Source organism: Tupaia chinensis, unplaced genomic scaffold (genome assembly GCF_000334495.1).
Source record: "Tupaia chinensis unplaced genomic scaffold, TupChi_1.0 Scaffold142716_1, whole genome shotgun sequence".
Lineage (NCBI taxonomy): Eukaryota > Metazoa > Chordata > Mammalia > Scandentia > Tupaiidae > Tupaia > Tupaia belangeri.
This window is the reverse complement of record NW_006202562.1, coordinates 6041657-6065312: the sequence shown is the minus strand read 5'-3', so window position 1 is coordinate 6065312 and position 23656 is coordinate 6041657. Positions and strand designations below refer to the sequence as shown.

The 23656-nt window shown below is 42.0% G+C and overlaps 1 protein-coding gene across 1 annotated transcript in view; it reads left to right on the top strand.

Annotated features, from left to right (window-relative positions):
* CFAP61 (cilia and flagella associated protein 61) overlaps window positions 1–23656 on the top strand; it is a 389757-nt gene that overhangs the window by 30334 nt on the left and 335767 nt on the right. The window contains exon 7 of the mRNA XM_006163629.2: window positions 14479–14611. Coding sequence (XP_006163691.1) covers window positions 14479–14611 — 133 coding nt within the window. The remainder of the gene's footprint in view (window positions 1–14478; window positions 14612–23656) is intronic.

The window sequence follows — 23656 nt, the reverse complement described above, 5'->3', positions numbered from 1 at the left end:
CAGTCATTGCAAAATACAATCTGGCTGTTTTGATGTAAGAACACGTCAATTTACTTCATAAAGGTGATTGCTTGACTTTATCCTGAGGTCAACAGAGAGCACTGAAAGAGAAAGGCAGGATGCTGGCTTTGTTTTTTAAAAGACTACTCTGTTTTTTTTTAAAGAATTATTTATTTGGGGTTGGCAGATGGCGTGGTGGTTGGGTTCGCTGGACTCCACATGGCATGGCTGACTGTGGTTCAAGTCCTGGACCTGGCAGCTTGCTTTCTCACTTTCTCTCACCGTGTCCCTCTCTGGTCAAATTAAAATAAATAAATTAAGTTAAATAAAATATTTTTTTAAAAAAGAATGATTTAATTTTATTTATTATTATTATTTTAAAAATTTCTTACAGGGCTTGTGAGGTCAGCAGAGAGAGAGAGAGAGAGGGAAAGTGAGAAAGTAAGCTGGCAGGTCTGAGACTCAAACCACAGTCGACCATGTGGGAGTCCAGCACCTTAACCATGATGCCACCTACTGGCACCGACAGCTCTGATTTTTATGTGGTCAGTGGCTCAGAACAGACTGGTCCAGCACTGTAAAAAGCTGCAATTCAGGCAGTGCTAGGTCACAGAAATCCAGGTGGGGGAGAGGCTCACAATAGGTGCATAGATACAGAGAGATATTTTAAAGGGAAAGTGGGATTTGATTATCAGCTGGGTGGAGAAGTTAAAGGATAAGAATGAGTTATGGTGACAAGGTTTTCAACTTTAGCAGAAATGATGGTTTCATTAGCTGAAGCTAGAAATAATAGATCTAGACAGACAGGAGAGAGTTAGAAATAGACATTGAGACACAGGCCTGGTTGGAGATAGACATTTGTAATTTGTCAGTTTGTAGGTTAAGTAAGGAGATGATGAAAATGAAGATTGTCTTGTTAAGACAAAAATTTCAAAGTGAAAAGCGGAAGACCCGGGCAGAATTTTGAAAGATGACAATGAATTGTTAATAAAGCAGACTGAGAGAGGGAGGGTAATGTCACAGAAGTCAGAGTCTCTGAAATTGGCAAAAGATGAAGGGAAATCAAATCATCTGAGTACAAAAAAAGACTGTTAGATGGGACCAGCAGTTAGCATAATGGCTATATCGCTGGACTCCCACATAGTCGACTGTGGTTCGAGTTCCGGACCCGGTGGCCTAAATTCATGCTGGGCGCGTGTGCGTGCGTGCCCAAGATCCCAAGAGGAGAATGGAGGAGAAGGGATTGCGGCGTGGCCATCCACCCTGAGGGGTGATTTCTCGCTTTCTGTCTCTCTGTCTTTCTCTGTCTCTCTGGCGAGTGCATGCACCCTATAGCAAAACCCTCTCTCAAAAAAAAAAAAAAAGGATTGTTAGAGTTCGTATTTGAAAAAGGAGGTCAGCCCTATAGTGTAATGATTAAGTGCAATGTATTGAGAAATGGATATCACAGAGCTAACTGTAGTTCAAATCCTGGCCCTGACAGCTTGAAAAACATCTGAGATATGTGTGTGTGTCCCCCAAGTTTTACTGAGTGGAGAAATGGAGGAAAATGCATTGCAGTATAATTAGGCCCCATTGCAATTGGGGTGCTCTCTCCGGCAATAAAAGAAAAGAGCTACAGATGAGATGAATAAAAATGACACTTGTAGCCAAACAGGCCAAGAAAAAAGAATACAACTTGCCAGTGTCAGGAATGGAAGAGATGGTAACAGTACAGATCCTACAGACATTAAAAGGGTAAGAAGGGAGTACTATGAACAATTCTACTCAGTAATCAGACAGTTTAGATAAAACTGACCAACTCCTTGAAAACCACAGATCACTAGAACTCAAATTATGAAAAGTCAAGTAACTTGAATACTTTATATCTATTAAAGAAAATTCAGATGAACTGCCAGTGAGAGGTAGGGTAATTGCCTGCCTGGACACTGGCCTCTCTACCAACCCCTGGCCTAATTTGCTTCTCTTTTCTCTTGTTCTCATAGCTCTGAACTCTGCTTTCCCCAGGATCTAGACCTCAATTTTCTCTTAAGCTCATCCCTTTGGCTCCTCTGTACCAACCTTGGGCATGCAGTAACCAATGCCTACCTCTGGCCACTTTGGGGTCCGGTTTTGTTCTTCCTTGAAGGGCTTAGTTGGACAGTGGAGAGCAAATGGCATTAAGCTGAAAATACGAGAGGTAAGAAAGTGAAGGCAAGAGAACAATCACCATTCTTCAGCGTTTAGTGATAAAGGAAAGCAGATAGGGGGGCCAGAAGTGTACCTACAGATGCTGAGCATGAAGCAAATAGCATAGTGCAGTTGTCTCATCAAGGGCTTCTTCCACATGAGCTTTCAGAAGCTCAGCTGAAAGAGCCTAGAAACTTCTGCTGCCTTTCAGGAAGGAAGGAACTCACTTCTCCACTTAACCTGCCAAAAGCAGGTAGCTTTTCTCTGTAAAAGACCTTGATGCTATTGGCTAAAATATGTGTGTGCATGTGTGTGTGTGTGTGTGTGTGTTTATAGTAGGTGAGAACAGCCAATAAATCCATTTTAAAAGTTTTCCATAAGTAGAAGGTTGTATCAGTACTTATTAATTGACATAATTGATTTTTAAATAATGGGAAATAACTATTGTCTAATCGCTATAAGTAAATCAAGACAGCAATCACAAAAGGGATTCCCAAATCAACTGTGTACCAATATGTCTATGTTACATTTAGTCATCATCATATGCTCTGTTCATTTTTACCCTCTTTACAGATCAGTTTTATTGTTTTAATGACTGACAGGTTCATTTGCATAAATACTGAGTTTTAAAAAAATAATTATTTTATTTAACTTTATTTATTTTAATTTGACCATAGAGGGACAGAGTGAGAGAGAAAGAGAAAGTGAGAAAGCAAGCCACCAGGTCTGGGACTCAAACTGTGGTTGGCCATGTGGGAGCCAGTTCCCTTATCCACCATGCCACCTGCCAGCCCCAATACTGAGTTTTTAAAATAGATACTACCAGGTATCTACCAAACTCGTGTCAATAATTTTGACTATTTTTTGACTGATCAGTGGAACTGTTTCCTCACACCCTCAACAGTACTGAATGTTTTCAGTTATTAAAACTGTTGTCAATCTGTTAGACCAAAACGACATTTTGATGTTTTTAAATTGCACTTATCTAATATGTGTGGCTTTGAGTGCCATTTTACAGCATCTATTTTACATGAACGAAATACTTGAATTTAAAGTAATTTCCAGTTTAGCAATTATCCCAATGGATAACGACACATGCATCTGCATAGTAGGCAATTCTTTGTGGAAAGACTGGGCAGAGTGGTATGAAGGAGTTACAGGTGAGGAAAGCAATTTCCGAAAGTATTTTCTTTCTTTCCTTTCTTCTTCTTTTTTTAAAAAAATTATTATTATTATTTTCAAAATTTGACCAGAGAGAGAGAGAGGGAAAGTGAGAAAGCAAGCCACCGGGTCTGGGACTCAAATCACAGTCGACCATATGGGAGTCCAGCACCTTCAATCACTGTGCCACTCACTTCTTTTAGATTTTTGCCATAGGAGACATACGTTCCCCAGAAAGAGACAGAGAAATGGTGAGAAATCACCCTTCTGGAGGCATGGCCAGACTACAGTCCCTTCTCCTTCATTCTCCTCTTGGAATTTGGGCGTGCACACACACACACACACCCAGCATGATTTTCAAGCCACTGGGTCTGGGACTCCAACTGCAGTTGGCCATGAAGGAATCCAGCACCTTAACTACCATGTTACCTGCTATTTTCTTAATGTTTAGGTAGTATACCCAATTTGAGTCTCGGTATTTTTTTTTGGGGGGGGGAATGTAAGGCTTAAATACTTTTAATAGGTATTTAGCAAGACATTATTGTAATAGAAAACTTGTACTATGGGCTGGCTTCATGGCCTGGTGGTTAAGGCAGTATATCCCACTGACTGCACAGAGAGAGTCTCAGACATGGGAGTTTGAAAAACACACTGGGCAACCAGCAGGTGGCATAATGGTTATGTCACTGGACTCCCATATAGTCAACTGGAATTCGAGTCCTGGACCTAGCAGCTTAAACTCACACTGGCACATATGTGTGCTTCCCCAAGATCCTGAGAGGATAATGGAGAAGGGATTACAGCATGTCCATCCCTCCTGGGGGGGTGATTTCTCGCTTTCTGTCTTTCTGTCTCTTTGGCAAGCACATGCACCCTATAGCAAAAATCTCTCTCTAAAAGAAAAAAGAAAAAGAAAATGGAAAATACACTGGGCATATATGTGTGTATGCCCAAAATTCCAAAAGGAGAGAGAACTAGAATAGCAAGACTGCAGTGTGACCATTCTCCATGGGGGTGCTTTCTCATTTTCCTTCTCTTTTATTTTTCTCTGTCATGAACACATACCCTCTAGCCAAAAAAATACCCATCCAACCAACCAAACCCAATAACTCGTACTGTATGTAAATCTAATACTGAAAGTGACAGGTGTAGAAGCAGTCCATTTAAGAATACCTGTTTCCTTCACTTCTAAGTAAGGTGATGTCTTAATTTACTCACTGCTGCCCAACTTGTCATTCAGGAGTAAGGTGCAGAATGTGTTCAACCAGTGCCTGACTCCTAGGAAGCATTTGGTAACCGATGGCTATGATTTGGTCTCCTTCCCTCTTTTCTTCCCTGCCTGGCCCTTTTCTTCCTTTATTATTATTAAATTATTTTTTCTTAAAAACTAGTGCTCTGAATAAAATTAAAAAAAAAAAACACTAGTGGTCTGGACTATAACTTTCAAATGGACAAAACTCACAAAACTTGCCCTAAACCCACCAGATAACTTCATCTGTTGCCCGTATAGCCTTTGAGGGCTAAATGTTCTTTCTGCCTAGCTCACAGGAAATCTGAAAGAAGCAAATCCCAAGAGGAATGTAGTCTTGGTGGCGAAAAATGACAGTGGGTGTTCTGTTATGAGGAAGGGACATTTATAAGAAGACAAGTTTCAGGGCCAGGTGGGACTCCATGGGAATGCAACTGGACCCACAGGGAGCTTCCAGACCTCCCTGAGGACACCGCGTGTATGAGTGCCTGGGATCCAGATGGCTGAGAGTAGGGGAGGGTCATGGCAGGAGGACCCTGTTTGTGCTGTCTGTCTCTCTCTGTTTCTCTTTCTCCCTTGGAAGAAAAAAATGAATAAAGTTTTTAAAAAGCCTCTGAATAAAATTGGAATTCTTTCTTTCTTTCTTTCTTTTTTTTTTTTTTTTTGGAGAGGTTTTTGCTATAGGGCGTGTGTGCTCGCCAGACAGACAGAGAGAGACAGAGAGATAGAAAGTGAGAAATCACCCCCCAGGGGGGATGGCCACGGCACAATCCCTTCTCCATTCTCCTCTTGGGATATTGGGCACGCACGCACACGCGCCCAGCGTGAGTTTTAAGCCACCAGGTCCGGGACGCAAACCGTGGTCGACTACATGGGAGTCCAGTGACATAGCCATTACGCTAATTGCTGGTCCCAGGAATTCTTTTGGAAATGGTGGCTTTATGGCCATGCCTTTGCTTGCAGAAGGTGGAGAAGTGTGAGACATTATAGAAAGGTCTCTATCCAAATTGTTCACGTGAAGGTTTTGATACTTGTGGAGACAGTTTTGTTCATTTGATGGTTTTGATACTTGTCACGTGTCTGAAAAATGCACTTATGTAGGCATTTTTCTCCCCCAACACTCCTTAACAGACCTGGAAAAATGAAGCCATTTCAGAACATTATACTGGGATGGCTGTGTGCGTCTTAAGCTGCCTTATTTCTCTTCTTTCCTCCACATTTATTTTTTGACATTCGTTTCATCAATAGTTACTTGCACTGGTAATTAATGATGAAAAATACAGTTCCTAAGACAGTAAAGCAGTGAAGGCTTGGGGATGTAATTATCCTTTAGTCATTTAACCAGCAACATATTCAGAACCAATGAATTAATGCTGTAATCCCTTGTCCCGTTTCTTTGACTTACCCATGTGGAAAATTATGCTGTAATCTGTCCCTCTACTTAGACACTAATTAATGAAACTACTGTTCTGTGTTTTTAATCATGTCTACAATAAAGCATAGATGCTTTGGACACACCTTTGAAATCTACAGTGGGTATCATAAATCATTGGTGGTGGATTTGAGATGTTCACAAATTTAGAAATCATCAGCATGGTCTTTTGGGGAAACCTATTTTTTCCAAGTCCACCTGGGGATAAAGGAAGACTTAGCTAAGGAAAGGATTATGTGCTGTCATGCAGTATTGAAAAATAACTAGAATTTTCCTTAGTGGAATACTGCTTTTTTTTTTTTTTTTGCTGATTATCACAGTTAACAAGGCTCATTTTTTGCTTGACATTATTGCTTTTAAAAACAGACAAAAGAAAAATTAGTGTTTTGTTTTTAGTTTGCTATAGGGCATGGATACTTGCTAGAGAGAGACAGAGAGAAAGTGAGAAATCACACCCCTCCCCCCTCAGGCTGCAGTCCCTTGTCTTCCATTCTCCTCATGAGATTTTGTGCATACACACACAGGTGCTCTGTGTGTTTTATAAGCTCCTGACTTCAGTGCTGAGGCCTGCTCAGCATGGACCTTCTCTCCACAGTTCAGAACTTGACCCATGTAGTTGGCCCATCCAGCAGCCTCAACCCCCATGCCACTCGGCTAGCCCCCAAACATTGTTCTTTAAAACATTTTAAAGCATAATAGTGATTTTTGGAGCCAGCAGTGGTGTGGTGCTTAAAGACTCTGGACTCCTACATGACTGACAGTGGTTCAAGTCCTGGACCTGGCAGCTTCCCTTTCTCTCTCTCTCCTGTACCTGCTCTATAGTAAATTAAAGTAATAATAATAAAATATATACTTAATAAGAAACATAATACTGTTTTTAAATACTAATTTTCACCTCTACAGGGATTATTTTATTTATTTATTTTTTGGAGAGATTTTCACTGTAGGGCGTGTGCGCTCGCCAGACAGACAGAGAGAGACATAGAGACAGAAAGCAAGAAATCACCCCCCAGAGAGGATGGTCACGCCGCAATCCCTTCTCCTCCATTCTCCTCTCGGGATCTTGGGCATGCACGCACACGCACCCGGCGTGAGTTTTAAGCCACCGGGTCCGGGACACGAACCACGGTCGACTACATGGGAGTCCAGCGACATAGCCATTACGCTAACTGCTGGTTCCCCAGGGATTATTTTAATGAAGCACTTGATAATCTTGTGTGTGTGTGTGTGTGTGTGTGTGTGTGTGTGTGTGTGTATTATTTAATTTTTAAAGGTTTTTGTCATAGAGAGTGTGTGCTCAATAAAGAGAGACAGAAAGAGAGTGAGAGGGAAACTGAGAAATCACTCTCTGGAGGGGATGGCCATGCTATAATCCCTTCTCCATTCTTTTGGGATTTTGGGCATGCAGGCATATATGCCTGGTGAGATTCTTAAGCCACCAGGTCTGGGACTCAAACTACTTAGGCTATGTGGGAGGTCAGCACCTTAACCACTATGCCACCTGCTGTCCCACCCACTTTTTTTTTTTTAATATCCACTTAAATTTGACTTGAGCAATTTCATATGGATAAACTTTCTGATGTTTAAGTTATTAGTATCCTAAAACATTAAAAGAAAAGGGTAAAATAATTACAGAATTTCATCAATGATGTTGAGTCCTGGTAAGTAATCCGGCAAAAGTAGGTTAATAGTCCAGGAGGAAGAGTGACATGTAAGATGGATTTTTTTTTGGAGAAGTTTTTGCTATAGGGCACGTGTGCTTGCCAGACAGACAGAGAGAGACAGAGAGCTAGAAAGCGAGAAGTCATCACCCCCCAGGGGGGATGGCCACGCCGCAATCCCTTCTCCTCTATTCTCCTCTCAGGATCTTGGGCACACACGCACGCACACACGCCCGGTGTGAGTTTTAAGCCACTGGGTTTGGGACTCGAACTGTTGTCAACTACGTGGGAGTCCAGCGACATAGCCAATATGCTAACTGCTGGTCCCAATATAGACTTTTATAAATGATGGGGACCTATAATTGGCCTCGAATATGCTTTCAAGTCACTTAAAGCACATGAAAAAAAATCGGATTTAAAAGTGTTCATAATTTAAAAAATCATGACATTTTCCAAGATCTAGATGCTAAATGGCTCCAAAAGCCATGTTAAAGTTCTACAACAGATAGTTTAGAAATGATGGATTTAATTTCCTGAAGAGAGACCACTAGAGGTCACAAGAGATCTTGGAAAGAAAAAGGCGCTTTGTTTTACATGTCTGAATAAAAAGCAAAATCTAATTCATGCTAGCGGTCAGTTCTCCTACCCCATGTTGAGGCAGTATTCATGGTAAGAGATTTAACCAGAACCCATCGCATTCTTCAGCATTGCCATGAAACGCTTCTCCGGGAATATTTGCCTTTCTTTGGTTCCTTAAAATACATGCATGCAGGTGATCTTTCCTTCTCTCTCTCTCTCTCTCTCTCTCTCACACACATACACACACACACACACACACATATATATATATATATGTTTATGGCATCTAAAGTGACATCAAAAGTATTTTTTAATACATTTTTAGGGGTATGGAATAGGGAATTAAATGCAAATCCTCTCTGGATATGAAAAATACTGTCAGACAGGAAAGAGGAGATTGTGCTAAACTTTTTAATGCCACGGTGGCTCTGAGACGGCTGTCGTGACAGTCCTTGTGTGTGAACTTTCCATCTGGGAATTTGCAATGGTTTCTTTGCCGACGAGGAAGGGATGCACATCCCCCTGACTTGAGGGAAGCTGCCTGTAAATTTCCCTCTAGGACTCTACTATATAGGAGGGCAGTCAGGATGCTGAGGTAACCAGGTGATCTTACGAGTCACGTGTTACCAAGGGACCCCGCTGGCTACTAGGGAGAGTTTGTGGTTTCTGGGGCTTTATGAAGCCCCTTGAAAGCCTGCCTGACTGGTGGAAATGATGAGTGAGTTTGTCCCTTCCTCATCCCCACCTTCTAAGAAGCCAGCAAGAGTCACCAGATCACCCTGAGCATTGCCGTCTGCTGGGTGTAGAAGATCCCATTCCCCAAGTGAGGTGGCCTTGAGAGGCTGTAGATTTTCTTGATTTTTTTCAACTCCATTTTCCTCTGGTCTGGCTTTCAGAGCCTGGTGGACATGTGGGTGTGAGAGATTAATCAATCGGCCCCTGTGGGATAGACCTTTGGCTTCCTCCTAATAAATTAAAATAAAATTTTGGTAGTTGATTATGTTAACAAGCACATCATTAAAAACAAAACAAGCATATCGTTGTTCCTGGATACCACAAACTCTTCTTAGTAGCCGGTGGGGGTCTTTTGGTGACATGTGACTCCTAAGATTACCTGGTTACCTCAGTATCCTGACGGCTCACCTATATAGTAGAGTCCTAGAGGGAAATTAACAGGCAGCTTGCCTCCAGTCGAGGAGGTGTGCATCAGTTCCTTGTTGGCAAAGAAACCATTGCAAATTCCATATTCTTAATAGAAGAGAAAAGGAACCTTTTTTCACTCAAGGAAAGGTGTTATTTTCATCGTGCTCTGTGTTGATGAGCTATAATCTTTGCATAGTATCACCATTGAAACACTGAGTGGCACAGATGCTGGGTCCGTGGAAGTGCAGTGCCAGGATCACGTGAGACGTGGCTCTTATGGTATCGGACTCTGAAAGGCGGTGCACGTTGCCTCAGAGCACTCACACTGAGGCATTTTACAGCATGGGTTATTTTCCATAGCTGTGGTGTTTTGTTTCTGTGGGGCTGGACTTTGTCACATGCCATTTGAGAGTATGCAAGGCTGATGTCATACTTTATCATTAGCACCGGGGGCTGATGCAAGATCATAAATTATCAATTACCCCAAGGAATGCATTTAGCAGAACAAGTTCCTCTTTATTCATTTTGAGGAAGGGCTTACAGGAGAGACTCTTCAGAACTCCAAGATTTTCATTTTTCTTCTTATTTTTCACAGAAGGATTACTGTTGAGGTGTGATTATAGATAATTTTGTGAATGGACCACTAAGGACACATGATTATGCTTAGGGCCTTGGGTCTGTATCTGCATTTTTGATTTTTGTGTACGTGGAGTATTTTGTATCCATCACATAAATAAACTTCATGGCACACAGTTGATGTGGGAGTTCCCTCTGTGATTGCTGTCTTGATCCACTTATAGCGATTAGGCTATTGAGTTATTTCCCATTATTTAAAAATCAATATGTCTATTAATAAGTACTGATACAACCTTTTATTTATGGAAAACTGTTTTAAAATGGGTTTGTTGACTGTTCTCACCTACTATAAACACACACACACACACACACACACATGCACACACATACTTTTAGCCAATAGCATCGAGGTCTTTTACAGAGAAAAGCTACCTGCTTTTGGCAGGTTAAGTGAGTTTCTTCCTTTCTGGAAGGCAGCAGAAGTTTCTAGGCTCTTTCAGCTGAGCTTCTGAAAGCTCATGTGGAAGAAGCCCTTGCTGAGAGTTTATGCTCTTTAGAGAAAGGGCTCAAGTGTGTAATTTGTATCGTGCATTACGTCCTAGAAGTTACCTTTATCTCCACCCCTTTGTTAGATGAGGAAACCAAGACTTGGCTTTGAAGGGACATTGCTGGTTTCCTGGTCAGTCTAATGGAGACAGCTAAGTAGAGGGGCTGTGGAGCCACCAGGTGGGGCTGCGGATTCAGACATCCCAGATGCATTCCTGTGGCCTTAGTGACCATACTCAAGACCCTTGATAGGGTCCCAGCAAAGGCACATTGGCTATCATGGCCACACTGTGTGCTACAGAACTGCTGCAGAAGTCCCTTGTATCCCCAAAGAGCATATTCCCTGGCTGGGAAGATGCCACACCTTGGCCATAAGAAATTAACACCAGAACTGGACAATATGTATACCCAGTGATGATCCTACCATTGAGTTCCTGGGAAGGGGAGTAGAGGTGAACTTTGAAGGGTACTGGAATTTGGAATAGGCAAGGGGTTGGAACACTAGCTAGGAATAAAGGCAGGAAGGATGGAAGATGATGAGGTCTCCTTCTAGGGACAAAAATGTTATAGGTCAACTTGTGTGTATTATGGGTAATAATACACACAAGATGGAGATGAATGAATTTGTGCCCTTCTAATAAAAATAGAGAGCTTTCCAGAGTTTGAGGAAGGGAGTTGGGTGAGGAAGGCAGCATTTTCAAATGATTAGCAATAGTGGGTAGAATGGAGTGTACACCTACAGAACTGAAGGGGGTGCTAAAGCTGTGATTCAAGCTTCTACCATAGGACACTCATTCTACCCACTGATGTAGTGTAGGTGTTCTCCAGTTGTCCTAACCGGTCCTTCCTACTAAGGATAGTAATGATAGTGATAATAAGACTTCATACACACTTTTTTCCCCCCCAGGAGGCACATGTGCTCATTGGAGAGAGACAGAGATGGGGGAGAGAGGGAAAAGTGAGAAAGCACCCCACGTAGGGCGTGGTCACACCACAGTCTTCTCCTCCATCTTTCCCTCCTCTTAGAATTGTGGGCACCCATGAACACTTCCCTGGTGTGTTTGTCAAGCCACTGGGTCTAGGACTTAAACAGCACAGTCGGCCATGTGGGATCCAGCCACCTTAACCACTGCACCGTGGGCTGGCCCACAGATATTATTTTTTTCTCCCCCAAAGTTTATTTATGTCTTTCATCTATGAGAGAGGGAGTGAGAGAGAATGAGAGAGAGAGAGAGAGAGTCAGGAACCCCTGGCTTATGATTTAAAATATTTCAACTTAGGAGTGGGACTGTGGATGGATAGGCAGTGCTGGGGGGGGAGTCAGGTCAGGGCTAACTGGACAATGACCTATGACTCCTGAGCCAAAGACTCCCCTCTCAACTGTTTTACTCCCTGCTACTAATTTTCACAATAAAGGAAGTTCATCTTCAACTTAATATATAGTGTATGAAGATAAGCCTCCTATCATGGCTCTACTGCCAACTATTTCTCTCATCTCAGGCAAAGCATTTCATTATTCCCATGAGCCTGGCTCTCTTCCACTTGTAGACTGAAAATGGCCATGCCTACCTCCTGGGGTTGCTGTGAGAAGGATAGCAGCAGACCGTCTGGATAAAGCCCTGAGCCTTATATACCTACTGAAAACATAATAGCTGGAGCTACTGTGGAAGCATCAAAGAGAACATACTGGAAGATATCATGGGATGATTAAGACAGCAGGATTTTGTTGCTACAGATGTGTGAAAATATGGAAATAGCTTTTAACTAGGTAGTGGATGAGGAGGAGAAGGCAAGGAAGAGCCTGAATTCTACTGGAGGCTCAGAAGAAAATCATGTTTAGAAATGAACGGAAACTTTTTAGGGATTGGCTAAGATACTGGTTAAATTGTGGTGACCAGGGGGCCAATGGATAGGATAGTGTGGTGGTTAAGGTACTGGACTCCCACATGGGTGACTGTGGTTTGGGTTCTGGACTTGGTGGCTTGAAAGGCATGCCAGACGGGGTGGTGGGCTGCGGTGTGTGTGTGTGTGTGTGTGTGTGCGCGTGCGTGCGTGCGTGTATGCCCAAAATCCCTAGAGGAGAGTGGAGGAGAAAGGGTTGCAGTATTTGCTGTTCCCCCTGGGGGAAGATTTTTCACTTTCCCTCTCACTGTCTCTCTCTGTTGAGCACATGTGTCCTATAGCAAAAACCTACCCCCAAAAAAGTGCTAGCCAGAACACTGATACAAATATGGACAGTAAAGGCTGTATAGAAGATATTTGAAAGGAAAATGAGAACAATTTTATTGGAAGCTGGTGTTAGCTTATGCTTACACTATAAGCAATGGATTTTACTGCTTTAAAATGCTTATGTTCTAAGGCTTTGTTAAATTTGCATTTGAGAGTGATGAAGATAAGGCAAATGAGTTTCAAAGCAAAATATAGAAGGAACTGCATGATTGTTATTAACTGCACCTAGTGAAGTGAGAGAGCAATGAAACGATGAAAGATAGAACTTACAATAAAGAGAAGTAGAACAAAATATTTGGAAACTTTACACCTGGCCATGCGGCAAAGAATGAAAAAGTATGTTTGGCAGAGGAAAGTATGGCCAAGATACTGGGTGCTAAAAAGATTAGCCAGCCTAGAAGGGATCTACGAGATAATTGTCAAGAAAATGGGAATAAAGCTCTAAGGACATCACAAGCGTGGAAACCTAGGGGAAAAGAATGGTTTCAGGGGCCTGGCCTAGCATGGGCTTGTTGTCCCATGCCTCTGGACTCTGCTCTCCGCATCCCAGTAAAGCATTTCCCAGCCTGTGCTGCGTTTCAGTCCCAGGTAGAGCTGCACCTGCCATTAAGTCTGCAGCACCACCTTCTGTTCTGGAACATCCAAGCAGCAGACGTGTGTGGCGTGTACATGGAGATAATTCTTCAGGCTCCAGGGTCAGAGATGAGAATACAATCAGGGCTATGCCTTGTGGAGCAGCAGTGGTGGGAGCCCCCTTGAAGACCTCAGAACTGTACAGCTACAGTGTGCAGGACCAGCCAAGGAGAAGTGCAGGCAAGAGACTCCAGCTGGAGAGAAGCGAATCACGGGCTGAGTTCAACAGGGCAAGAGGAGAAGGCTTTGGGCCTAACCCCCGCAGGGTGCAGCACATTGAGTTTCAAGATCTAATATCTGCCCACGTGAGTTCCAGACTTGCTTGGGGGCCGTCATTCCTTTCTTGTGGTCAAATTTTGGAAAGGTCTGCACTGCACCTGCTCTGCAATTGTATTTTGAGAGTATGTAATTCATTTTGAGTTCACAGGCTAGAAAGAGTTTGTCTTAAGTCTCAAATGAGATTTTAGACACTGGACTTTTGAGTCAGTGCTGGAAATATTAAGACTTTGGGGACTATTGGAATGGGATGATTGGATTTTATATGTGAGAAGGGCTTGATCCTTGGGGAATGTTATGATCTGTATAAAGTCTTGTCCAGCAAAATTTGATGTTTTGGGATTTGATATTGTGAAGTGGTAAGGCCTACTGGGTGGCGATCAGAACAACACTCTCATGGATTGATTAGTGATGTCTGTGAGACCTGGTGATTTCTGGCTCTCATGAAAAGGGGGTAGTTCTCATGAGAGCTGGTTACCCACCATCCTAATGTGCCTTCATCAGTCACACTGTAGACCTATGCCTGTGATTTTCCAGGCACCAGAACTGGGAGTTTTGCAAGTAAACCTCTATTCTCTTAAATTCACTGTCTCAGGTGTTTCTGTTTAGCAATGCAAATAATGGACTAAAACACCCTACTTGGAATGTTTGAAACTAAGATTTAAAGTTGTTACATATTTATCATCTGTTTCTCCTATTAGACCATAAGCTTATTTTGTGTTGCTGTATCCCTGGCACTTAGAACAGGGTTTGGTACACAATGGGTGCCCCACTGAAGGAACCCAAATAAATGGACACTGAATATAAACCTTTCTGTTCAACAGGGTGGAAGATCATGACGACCTCATGCCAATATTCTTGCGCCATGACACAATTCTGAAGGAAACTTATGGTGAATACTTCCTGGCTGAACTAATAGAAGCTCAAGACGAAGAGAATCATGCTGTGGTGTGCGAGGTTGGTGTCTAACCCACCTGGGGGTACGCTTAGCGAGAGAAGTGATAGGAATGGGTGATGTTGCTTCTGATTTGGATGGACACCCTGCCCTTTTTTCCTCTTTTCCCCTGCCCTTCCAGGTGGCTGGCCAGGCCAGCTTCTGAACTGTTGTATCTCTCTAGTGGTATTGGAGTAGGTTTCCTTTTACAAAGTTCTTCCAGATGTTCAGATTGCTGTCGATTCTTTGCCCTGTCCCTAAAGGTAGGGGTTAGAGTTAGAAGGAACAGAAAAGATGCCTCCTTTGTAGGGAGGCATTTCTGAGGGTCCTGAGATCCCAGAGATCAGTCACAAAGCAGCATTCTTCTGAACAATGAGTTTTCTTTTCCTTGGAAAGTGATTAGTATTTTTTTTTTAACTTTTGCTAGGATATAATTTCATACTTATACAAAAGTTATAAGTATCCAGATTCCCTAAAAGTTACCATTTTACTGTTATTTGCTTTACTGTTCTCTGGTTTGTTCTTTCTGATTTATCTATCTATATATAAATTCAAACATGTAATGTTAGATATTTACATGAATACATTTTTTTTCTGAATCATTTAAAAGTACGTTATAGATATAATGCTCCTTTATTTCTAAATACTTCCATGTATATTTCCTAAAAAGGAGTATGTTCTCTTATTAACCATAGCACGGTGATCAAAGTCAAGCAGTTATATTCTTATAATCCTATTATCTAACCTACAAACCTAATTCATATTTTACTGACAGTCCCAGTAATGTCCTTCATGGCAGAAGACAGTCCGAGTCATTCATTCCACTCCAGCGCCCTTTCTCTTCAGTATCTTTTAGTCTGGAACAACTCCCTTGCCCATCTTTAGCTTTCATGATGATGACTTTTTTTGAAGAGTACACGTCAGTTATATTGTGGAATATCTATTTGGATTTGTCCAGTGTGTCCTCTGATTTCATTCAACTTATATATAATTAAATTTTGTGGAGTTAGTAATGAACATGAAAATGAGGAAAGTGTATAACTACTGGAATTTCTAGCTTTTCTAAAAAAATCAAGAGGCCCAACCTATTGGGTCCAAAGGCAGAACATCTACTCTCTGGTTTGGCAGCTGGAGACCTGGAGGTCCACATTTTCTAAAGAGATGGAGAAAAGAGCCAGACTTGGTTTCAGCCAACCCAAAACCTGGGACCACAAGGTCAGCTTTCGGTTGATAGTCTTAGGAGTCTTCTAGGAGAAAGGAAAGCAATTCAAGTATGAGCTAAGATGGTCTTGCATCACTGAGAAATAAAAGAGACCACTCTTTGCAAAGGCCTTTAAAAGCTGTTCATACAAGGGGGCCTTCAAAATATTCATAGAAAATGCCTATTATAAAAACACTACACATGAATTTTATAATTTCTTGCATCAAAATAAACTTGTACTTTAAGTTCATCTTTCTTTCTTTTCTTTCTCTTCCTCCCTCTCTCCCTCCTTATTCTTCCTTCTTTCTGTCTTTTTTCTCTCTTTCTAAATTTACCAGAGGGCACATATGCTCTCCTGGAGAGAGATAAAGGGAATGGGGAGTGAGAAAGCAACCCCATTCGGGGATGGTCACACTGCAATTCCTTCTCCTTCTTTTCTCTCTCTTTTCACGAATTTGAGCGTATACACACAAACACACACATACAAACACACACACGTCCAGCATATTTTTCAAGGTGCCTGCTCTGGGACTCAAACTGTGCCGTTGACCATGTGGGATCCAGCAGCCTTAACTACTATGTCATCAACTGGCCCTTAATTCCATTGATCTATGAACTTTTTGAAGTTCTTTTATATAAGCTTGGATAAAAATTGTTTTTGATGGGGCCAGCAGGTGGCATAGTGGTTTATGGCACTGGACTCCTCCATGATTGACCACGATTTGAGTCCTGGGCCTGGTGTCTTGAAAATTCCACCAGGTATATAGGAAGAGAATGAAGAGAATGAAGAAGGGATTGTGGCATGGCCATCCACCCCAGAGGATGATTCCTCTCTCTCTCCAGTTAACACACAAGCCCTATGGCAAAAAACCAACCAACCAACCAACCAAACAAACAAATAAACAAACTAAAAAAAATAGTTTTGGGGGGGTGGGCAGATGGTGTGATGGTTAGGGGCGCTGGGCTCCCACATGGCCGATCATGGTTTGAGTCCTGGGTTTGGCAGCTTGCTTTCTTGTTTTCCCTCTCTCTTTTTTACTCTTGCCCTTTCTGGTCAAATTAAAACAAATAAATAAAGTGAAATAAAATAGTTATTTAAAAAGTTCTTTTTGACAATAAGATTGTTGACAATAAAATTGTTTTGACAATAATTTCTTTTTTTAATAAAAAAATTGTATTTACTTAGAAGCATTCAGAATGTCAACAAAACAACTGCAACTTTTTTTTTGCAATTACAGAGTGGTATTAAGTTAACAGAACAACAATTATTTTGTATAAGCTGCATCAGAGACAACTGAAGATGAAAAAACTACTATCCCCATATATAACTCAGTTGTGCTGTGCACCAACAAGAACACGCTTTAAATTTCCATGCCAATTTACAAGCCCCATACTGCACCAGGCAAGGTTAGTGGCTATTGAAAAGGCCACCAGGACAGGGCTATCTAAAGACACATTTGGTAGTGTGTTAACTATACAAAAAAAGACACTGTACAGTTTAAAAACGAATCTTACACAGCCTTACATTTCAATTGTTTTCTTTAAAAGGAGTGAGTTGTGTACGGGGGTGGTGGTGGTGGTGGTTAAATGCTTTATAGACAAGGAAAAAAAAACTGCGCTAGAACCAACTTATTCATCATCATCTTCTTCTTCTTCATCTTCATCCTCTTCATCTTCTTCTTCTTCCTCATCTTCTTCATCTTCCTCGTCTTGCTCCTCCTCCTTCTTTTTCCTGCTCTTTTCAACCTTGACAACTCCCTTTTTTGCTGCATCAGGCTTTCCTTTAGCTCGGTATGCAGCAATATCCTTTTCCTATTTTTCCTTCAGCTTAGCAGCCTTTTCATAAGGCTGTTTATCATCTGCAGCAGTATTATTCCACATCTCTCCCAATTTCTTTGCAACATCACCAATGGATAGGCCAGGAGGTTCTCCTTTGATTTTGGAGCAATACTCAGAACAGAACAAGAAAAAGGCCGAAGGAAGCCTCTTGGGTGCATTGGGATCCTTGAACTTCTTTTTTATTTTCCCTGTAGGGAGGGATATAGGTTTTCGTTTCTCTTTCATAACGGGCCTTGTCCGCCTTCGCCATATCTTCGAACTTTCCTTTCTCTTTAGCAGACATGGTCTTCCACCTCTCTGAGCACTTCTTAGAAAACTCTGAGAAGCTGACTGGAGCATCTGGGTGCTTCTTCTTGTGCTCCTCCCGGCAAGTTTGAACAAAGAATGCATGTGATGACATTTTGCTTCTCGGCTTCTTAGGATCTCTTTTGCCCATGTTGAGTTATCTTTCCTCCACGAGGCACAGAGTAGTCCAGTGCCCGTCCGACTCTCACTTGTCCCGGCGTTGTCTCTATGGAGCTCAATGTACTGCAATGGCTGTGAAAGCCACAATTTCTTGATTTAAATGAATTTTTGTGCTGCGCTTTTGCAAATTACACATGGTGGCTTCAAAAAGTTTAAAATTCATGCTGGGTGCACATGCATGTGTGCCCAAAATCCGAAGAGGAGACTGGAGGAGAAGGGATTGCGGTGTGGCCATCCCCCCTAGGGTGCGATTTCTCACTTTCTGTCTCTCTATTTCTCTGTCTCCATCAAGCACACATGACCTATAGCAAAAATCTCTCTTAAAAAAAAAACCTACTTGAAAAAAGAAAAACATTATTGTGGTCATCTTTGCCTGAACATTGAGATTCAATGAATGAATAGAACAGGCTTGAAAAAGTTCACAGAAGTCTATTTTATGAAAAAACTATGCACATGTTTTGATATTTTTATACCCAAATAAAAGTTGTACTCATTTGTTTAACATGTCTAAACAGGCTCTAGTTTGAGGCAGTAAAGAGGATTAAGACAACAGTTTGAAAAGAGGCCCTATCAGAGCAATATGAATTTAAGCAAGACCAAACATCAACATTTTTTAAGTGTTTCTTTTTTTAATTTATTTTTTCATGATAAAGTGTAAGCATGTAAAACAGAGAGGAGACAGAAGAGAAAGAGATGAGCACCTGTCATGGGGTCTGATGATACCATAATCCCCTTCCTCCTGTTCGCTATCTCTTTCAGATCTCGGGCACTTGCATGAATGCCTAGTGTGTTTCAGGCAGACCAGGCCAAGGATTCAAACTGCACTCACTCACTATGTGGGATCTGGCTTCTGTACAGCACTTACTGCTAGGCAGTGGAGCCAGCCCCAAATATCAGATTTATGAGGAAACTTAGGTAGAAGAATGGTGAAGTCATTGACTTCTTTATGAAAAATTTATGTGGACAATGCCCCCCAAAAAGCAGCAGTTTACAAATAGATAACTTGTTTTAAGAAGGGACATGAAAACATTGAAGATGGTGCTGGCAGCAGCAGGCCATCTACAATTTATAAGGAAAAAAATAATTTGTTCGTGCCTTAATTGGAGAAGACCGATGAGTAACAGCAGAAACAATAGCCAACACAACAGACATCTCAACTGGCTCAGTTGACACTTTTTTCTTTTTGTTTTGCTATGGGACACATGGCTTGCTGGGGAGACAAAGAGAGGGAGAAAGGGAAAGTGAGAAATAGCCCCACCACTACCAGGGAGTGGCCATACCACAATCCCTACTCTTCCATTTTCCTTTCAGGATTTTGGGCATGCACATACATGTGCCTGGTGTATTTTTCAAGTCGCCAGATCCCAGGACTCGAACTGCACAGTTGGCCATGTAGGATCCAGCTGCCTTAACCATAGGCTACCAGTTGGCCCACAGTTTACACATTTCTTTCTCTTTTTTTAAGTTTTATTTATTATTATTATTCTTAAATTTTGTCTGGGGCAGGAAGGGCGGGAGGAGAGTGAAAAATCAAGCCATCAGGTCCAGGATTCGAACTATGGTCGACAGTGTGGGAATTCAGTGTCTCAACTACCATACCACCTGCTGGCCCCAGTTTACACATTTTCAATGAGCAAACTTTCTGCTGGATGGGTGCCAAAGCTGTTGTACCCAGATCAGCTGCAGATAAGAGCTACACTTTCAATAGAAATTTTAAACAAGTAGGATCAAGATCCTGAAGCATTTCTTTGAAGAATTGAAACAAGACACATGACTTTACCAGTATGATCCCGAAGAGAGAACACAATCAAAGCAATGGCTCCCAAGAGGTGGAGGTGGTCCAGTCAAAGCCAAAGTGGGCCAACCAAGAGCAAAGTCGTGGCAACAGTTTATTGGATGCTCAAGGCACTTTACTTGTTGACTTTCTGGAGAGCCAAAGGACAATGACATCTGCTTATTATGAGAGTGTTTTGAGAAGGTTAGCAGAAGCTTTAGGAGAAGAATACCAAGGAGAGCTTCGCTAGAGAGTCCTTCACTGCAACCATGGTCCTGCTCAGTCCTCTCGTCAAACAAGGACAATTTTGCTAGTGTTTCTGTGGGAAATCATTAGACATCCACCTTACAGTCCTGATTTGGCTCCTTCTGACTTCTTTTCATTTCCTAATCTTAAAAATATCTTTAAAGGGCACCTATTTTTTTTTTTCAATTAATGTTCTAAAAAAGACTATTTTGACATAGTCAAATTTCCAGGACCCTCAGTTCTTTAGGGATGGACTAAATGGCTGGTAGCATTGCCAATAAAAGTGTCTTGAATTTGATGCAGTTAATATTGAGAAATAAAGTTTCTATTTTTTATTTCTGTATTTTAATTCTACTTTTCTACTAGCTGTTTGAAGTTCCCTTGTATAAAGAACTTAAAACAAACAGGGACCAGCAGATGGCATAATGGTTACACTGCTGGACTCCCCTACAGTCGACTGCAGTTCAAGTCCCAGGCCCAGTGATTTAAAACTTATTACAGGCACGTGTGCATGCGTGCCCGAAATCCCAAGAGGAGACTGGAGAAGAAGGGATGGCGGTGTGGCCATTCCCTCAGGGGGGTGATTTCTCACTTTCTCTCTCTCTGTCTCTCGCTATCTCTCCCTATCTCTCCAGCGTGTGTAAATGTGAGAACAAAGGCACAGGCAGAATACAACAGTTCGGACCAAGACTGCAAGATCCGTTTTTTTTTTTTAGATTTTTGTCATAAGGCACGTGCACTTGCCAGAAAGAAGAGACAGAGGGATTCAGAGAGAGAGAGAAAGTGAGAAACCACCCCCTGAGGGGATGGCCACATCACACTCCCTTCTTCTCTCAGGATTTTGGGCATGCATGTACTCAGGATGGTGTGATTGTCAAGTTGCTGCATCTGAGACTCGAATGGCAGCTTGGCATGTGGGAGTTCAGCACCTTAACCACTATGCCAGTTGCTGGTTCCTTCGGTGTTTCTAAAGTAGAAGGAGTCCAGCCCCCTCCCCTCCGAGAGGCTGGGCTGCCTCAGGCATCAGAGGCTTCTTGGTCTGTGGAGATGACACAGCAGACCTCGACCTAAAAATGGAAGACAGAAGCAGCCCTAGAAACATGATCTGGGAGTGGACCTCCAGTCTAACTGGGCACATCTGGTATCTGAAGCCTTACTGTGTTCACGACAAATGCTGTGAGTACCTTCACCAGCCCCCCTGGACATTCTCAGGGCAAGGGTGCGCTGGCGCCATCTTGATGACTCATGAGAGCTGATTGTTAAATCTGCAGGAACTTTGCAAGCTGCGTGCTAAACACAGACATTATTAAAAATAAAATTACATATACTTAGAGTGTATTTTAATAAATGATATTCAAACAAAGTTAATAAATACTTGAAATTCACCACTTCCAATTGTCTTACTCTTATTTCGAAGGTCTTTTTTTTTTTTTTTTTTAATGCCTATGGTCTCTATAACATGGCTATAACACACAATGGCTTATTACTGTGCATCTCTTCCCAACGCTATAATCAGTGGCATCATTCTGGTAGCTTGAAAGTGGCCATATCGAGAGTATTGCTACCACGGAAATTGGTAAATGCTACAAATACAGGCTTTCTTTTCCTCCTCCTGAATGCTGATTGGGCATTTCCTGACATCCCATGCCTTTAGGCTGCCACTGTTGACCACAGATAACAGACCAAGTACATTGAGCCTGTCTCCTCCCGAGGCAGCCCATGGCAGCTGTAGACCACTTGTGTGGAATGCCCGAAAGCTGTGCCTGGGCCTTGTGAGAGACCATTGATTGACTAACGGGGTTTGAGCCATGAGGACTTTCTTCAGCTTGATGGCTACTTTGGAGGAGTTTGGAGTCTCCACTTTGCTCCAAGTTCCTTGTGATAACCATCCCAGCTTACCTTGACATCTGGTGTTTACTCCGAGCTGAGATTTCAGGGGAGGGCAGCTGGAGGCTAAGGGCGGCTCCTGGAGGCAGATGGGCCGAGCGTCTGTTTGGGCATCATCCAGGGTGTGGGCAGCAGCAGTCCGAGTAGGCACTACTGACCTGCGGGTGGGGAGAGCCTGCCAGGTCAGCCATGTGCTTGGCACCAGGAGGAGAGGATCAGAGCCAACAGTGGTCACAATGAGGAATATGGCCACCCAAAAGGCATGGGTGACCACAGGGCATGTTGGATGGAAGAATAAACGATCCAGTGCACACATGTCTATAAATAGACCTGTTTGTGAAGACAAGGCCACGGTCGGTGTGGCTTTCTAGCAACCTAAACCTTACGTATCATTGTGTAGATCCTTACAGGACAGACAAGGACAACAACAAAACGTTCAGTTTTGTTCTCTAGCATAAGATAATTGAAAACACTTTTGTGGTAGAAAGTACCTCTGTCTCCCGGAAGATAGATAACAGCCAGCAATCAATGTCTTTTCATTGCACAAGTAAAAAAGTCCATTAAATCAATTTCTTTTTCCAGAAGGCACACACAGACACAAAGATGCACTTGGATACTCCCACAAATTCATATTTAAGGACAGTGTTTCTCAAACGAATTATCTGAAAGAAACACAAAGGAAAAAGCAGACACTTCCACAACATGTCCTTGCTGTGTCGTAGTCTATAATTGTGAACTTTCGTAAGCCGTTACCACGCTGAATGAATGATGGGAATATAACAGGTTGTAGAATTGGAGGACGTTAAATCTTTGTTCCTAATGGCAAAACATGTTTTTCTCATTTTCATCAGAATGTGTGATCCATGCCATTTGAAATCAAATTCCAAACACAATGAGCCATTAGTGTAATAGCTCATTACTAACAGCGGTCTTATAAATAATACATTCTTATCATGCACATGCAGCTCGCTCTGAAGCCAGCAAAAGGTATTTCAGGCCATCGAAGTTTTGTCGCGCCAGCGCGGCTGTAGATTAGAAGGACATCTCCATGTGAACCAAGATGGATGCCAATTTTCCCTGTGGAGAGTGAGGCTGGCCGTCTCTTTCTGCACATATGGTAGATGGATTGGTTAATCAGCGTCTGCTGAGTCTTGGGCCTAAAATTACAGAGAAGCCAGACAACTGCAGCTACGCAGCCTTTGTTCACGAGTGCAAACAAGACAAACAATCACTTGTTATTTGGGAAAAAAATTAAAATGTTTATTTTGGACTTTTATTAAAGTGTCAATGGCTTTATAAAACAGCTGTGTAAATCCAACCTTTTACAGCAAGTATCAGTTTGGGGGGCCCGGGAAGAAAGAAAGATGCATGGAAAAAAATGAACTTTTCAAAATTCCTCTTGTATTTCAGTTTTAGGAAGAAAATAAAGGAAGGCTCACGTTTATTTGTCAAGCATATGTTTGAGAACAAATGGTTTTAAACTGGATGGCATATTTGAGAATGAATAGTTTAATATGTATTTTTTCTCTCTGTGTCATGTAAAAGACTGAGCATTATTGTACCTTGATTCTCTATTGTACCTTTTAGGAGGTTAAAGCATTAGCAATATATATATATATATATATATATAATATATTTGTTTCCACCTGAGTATTT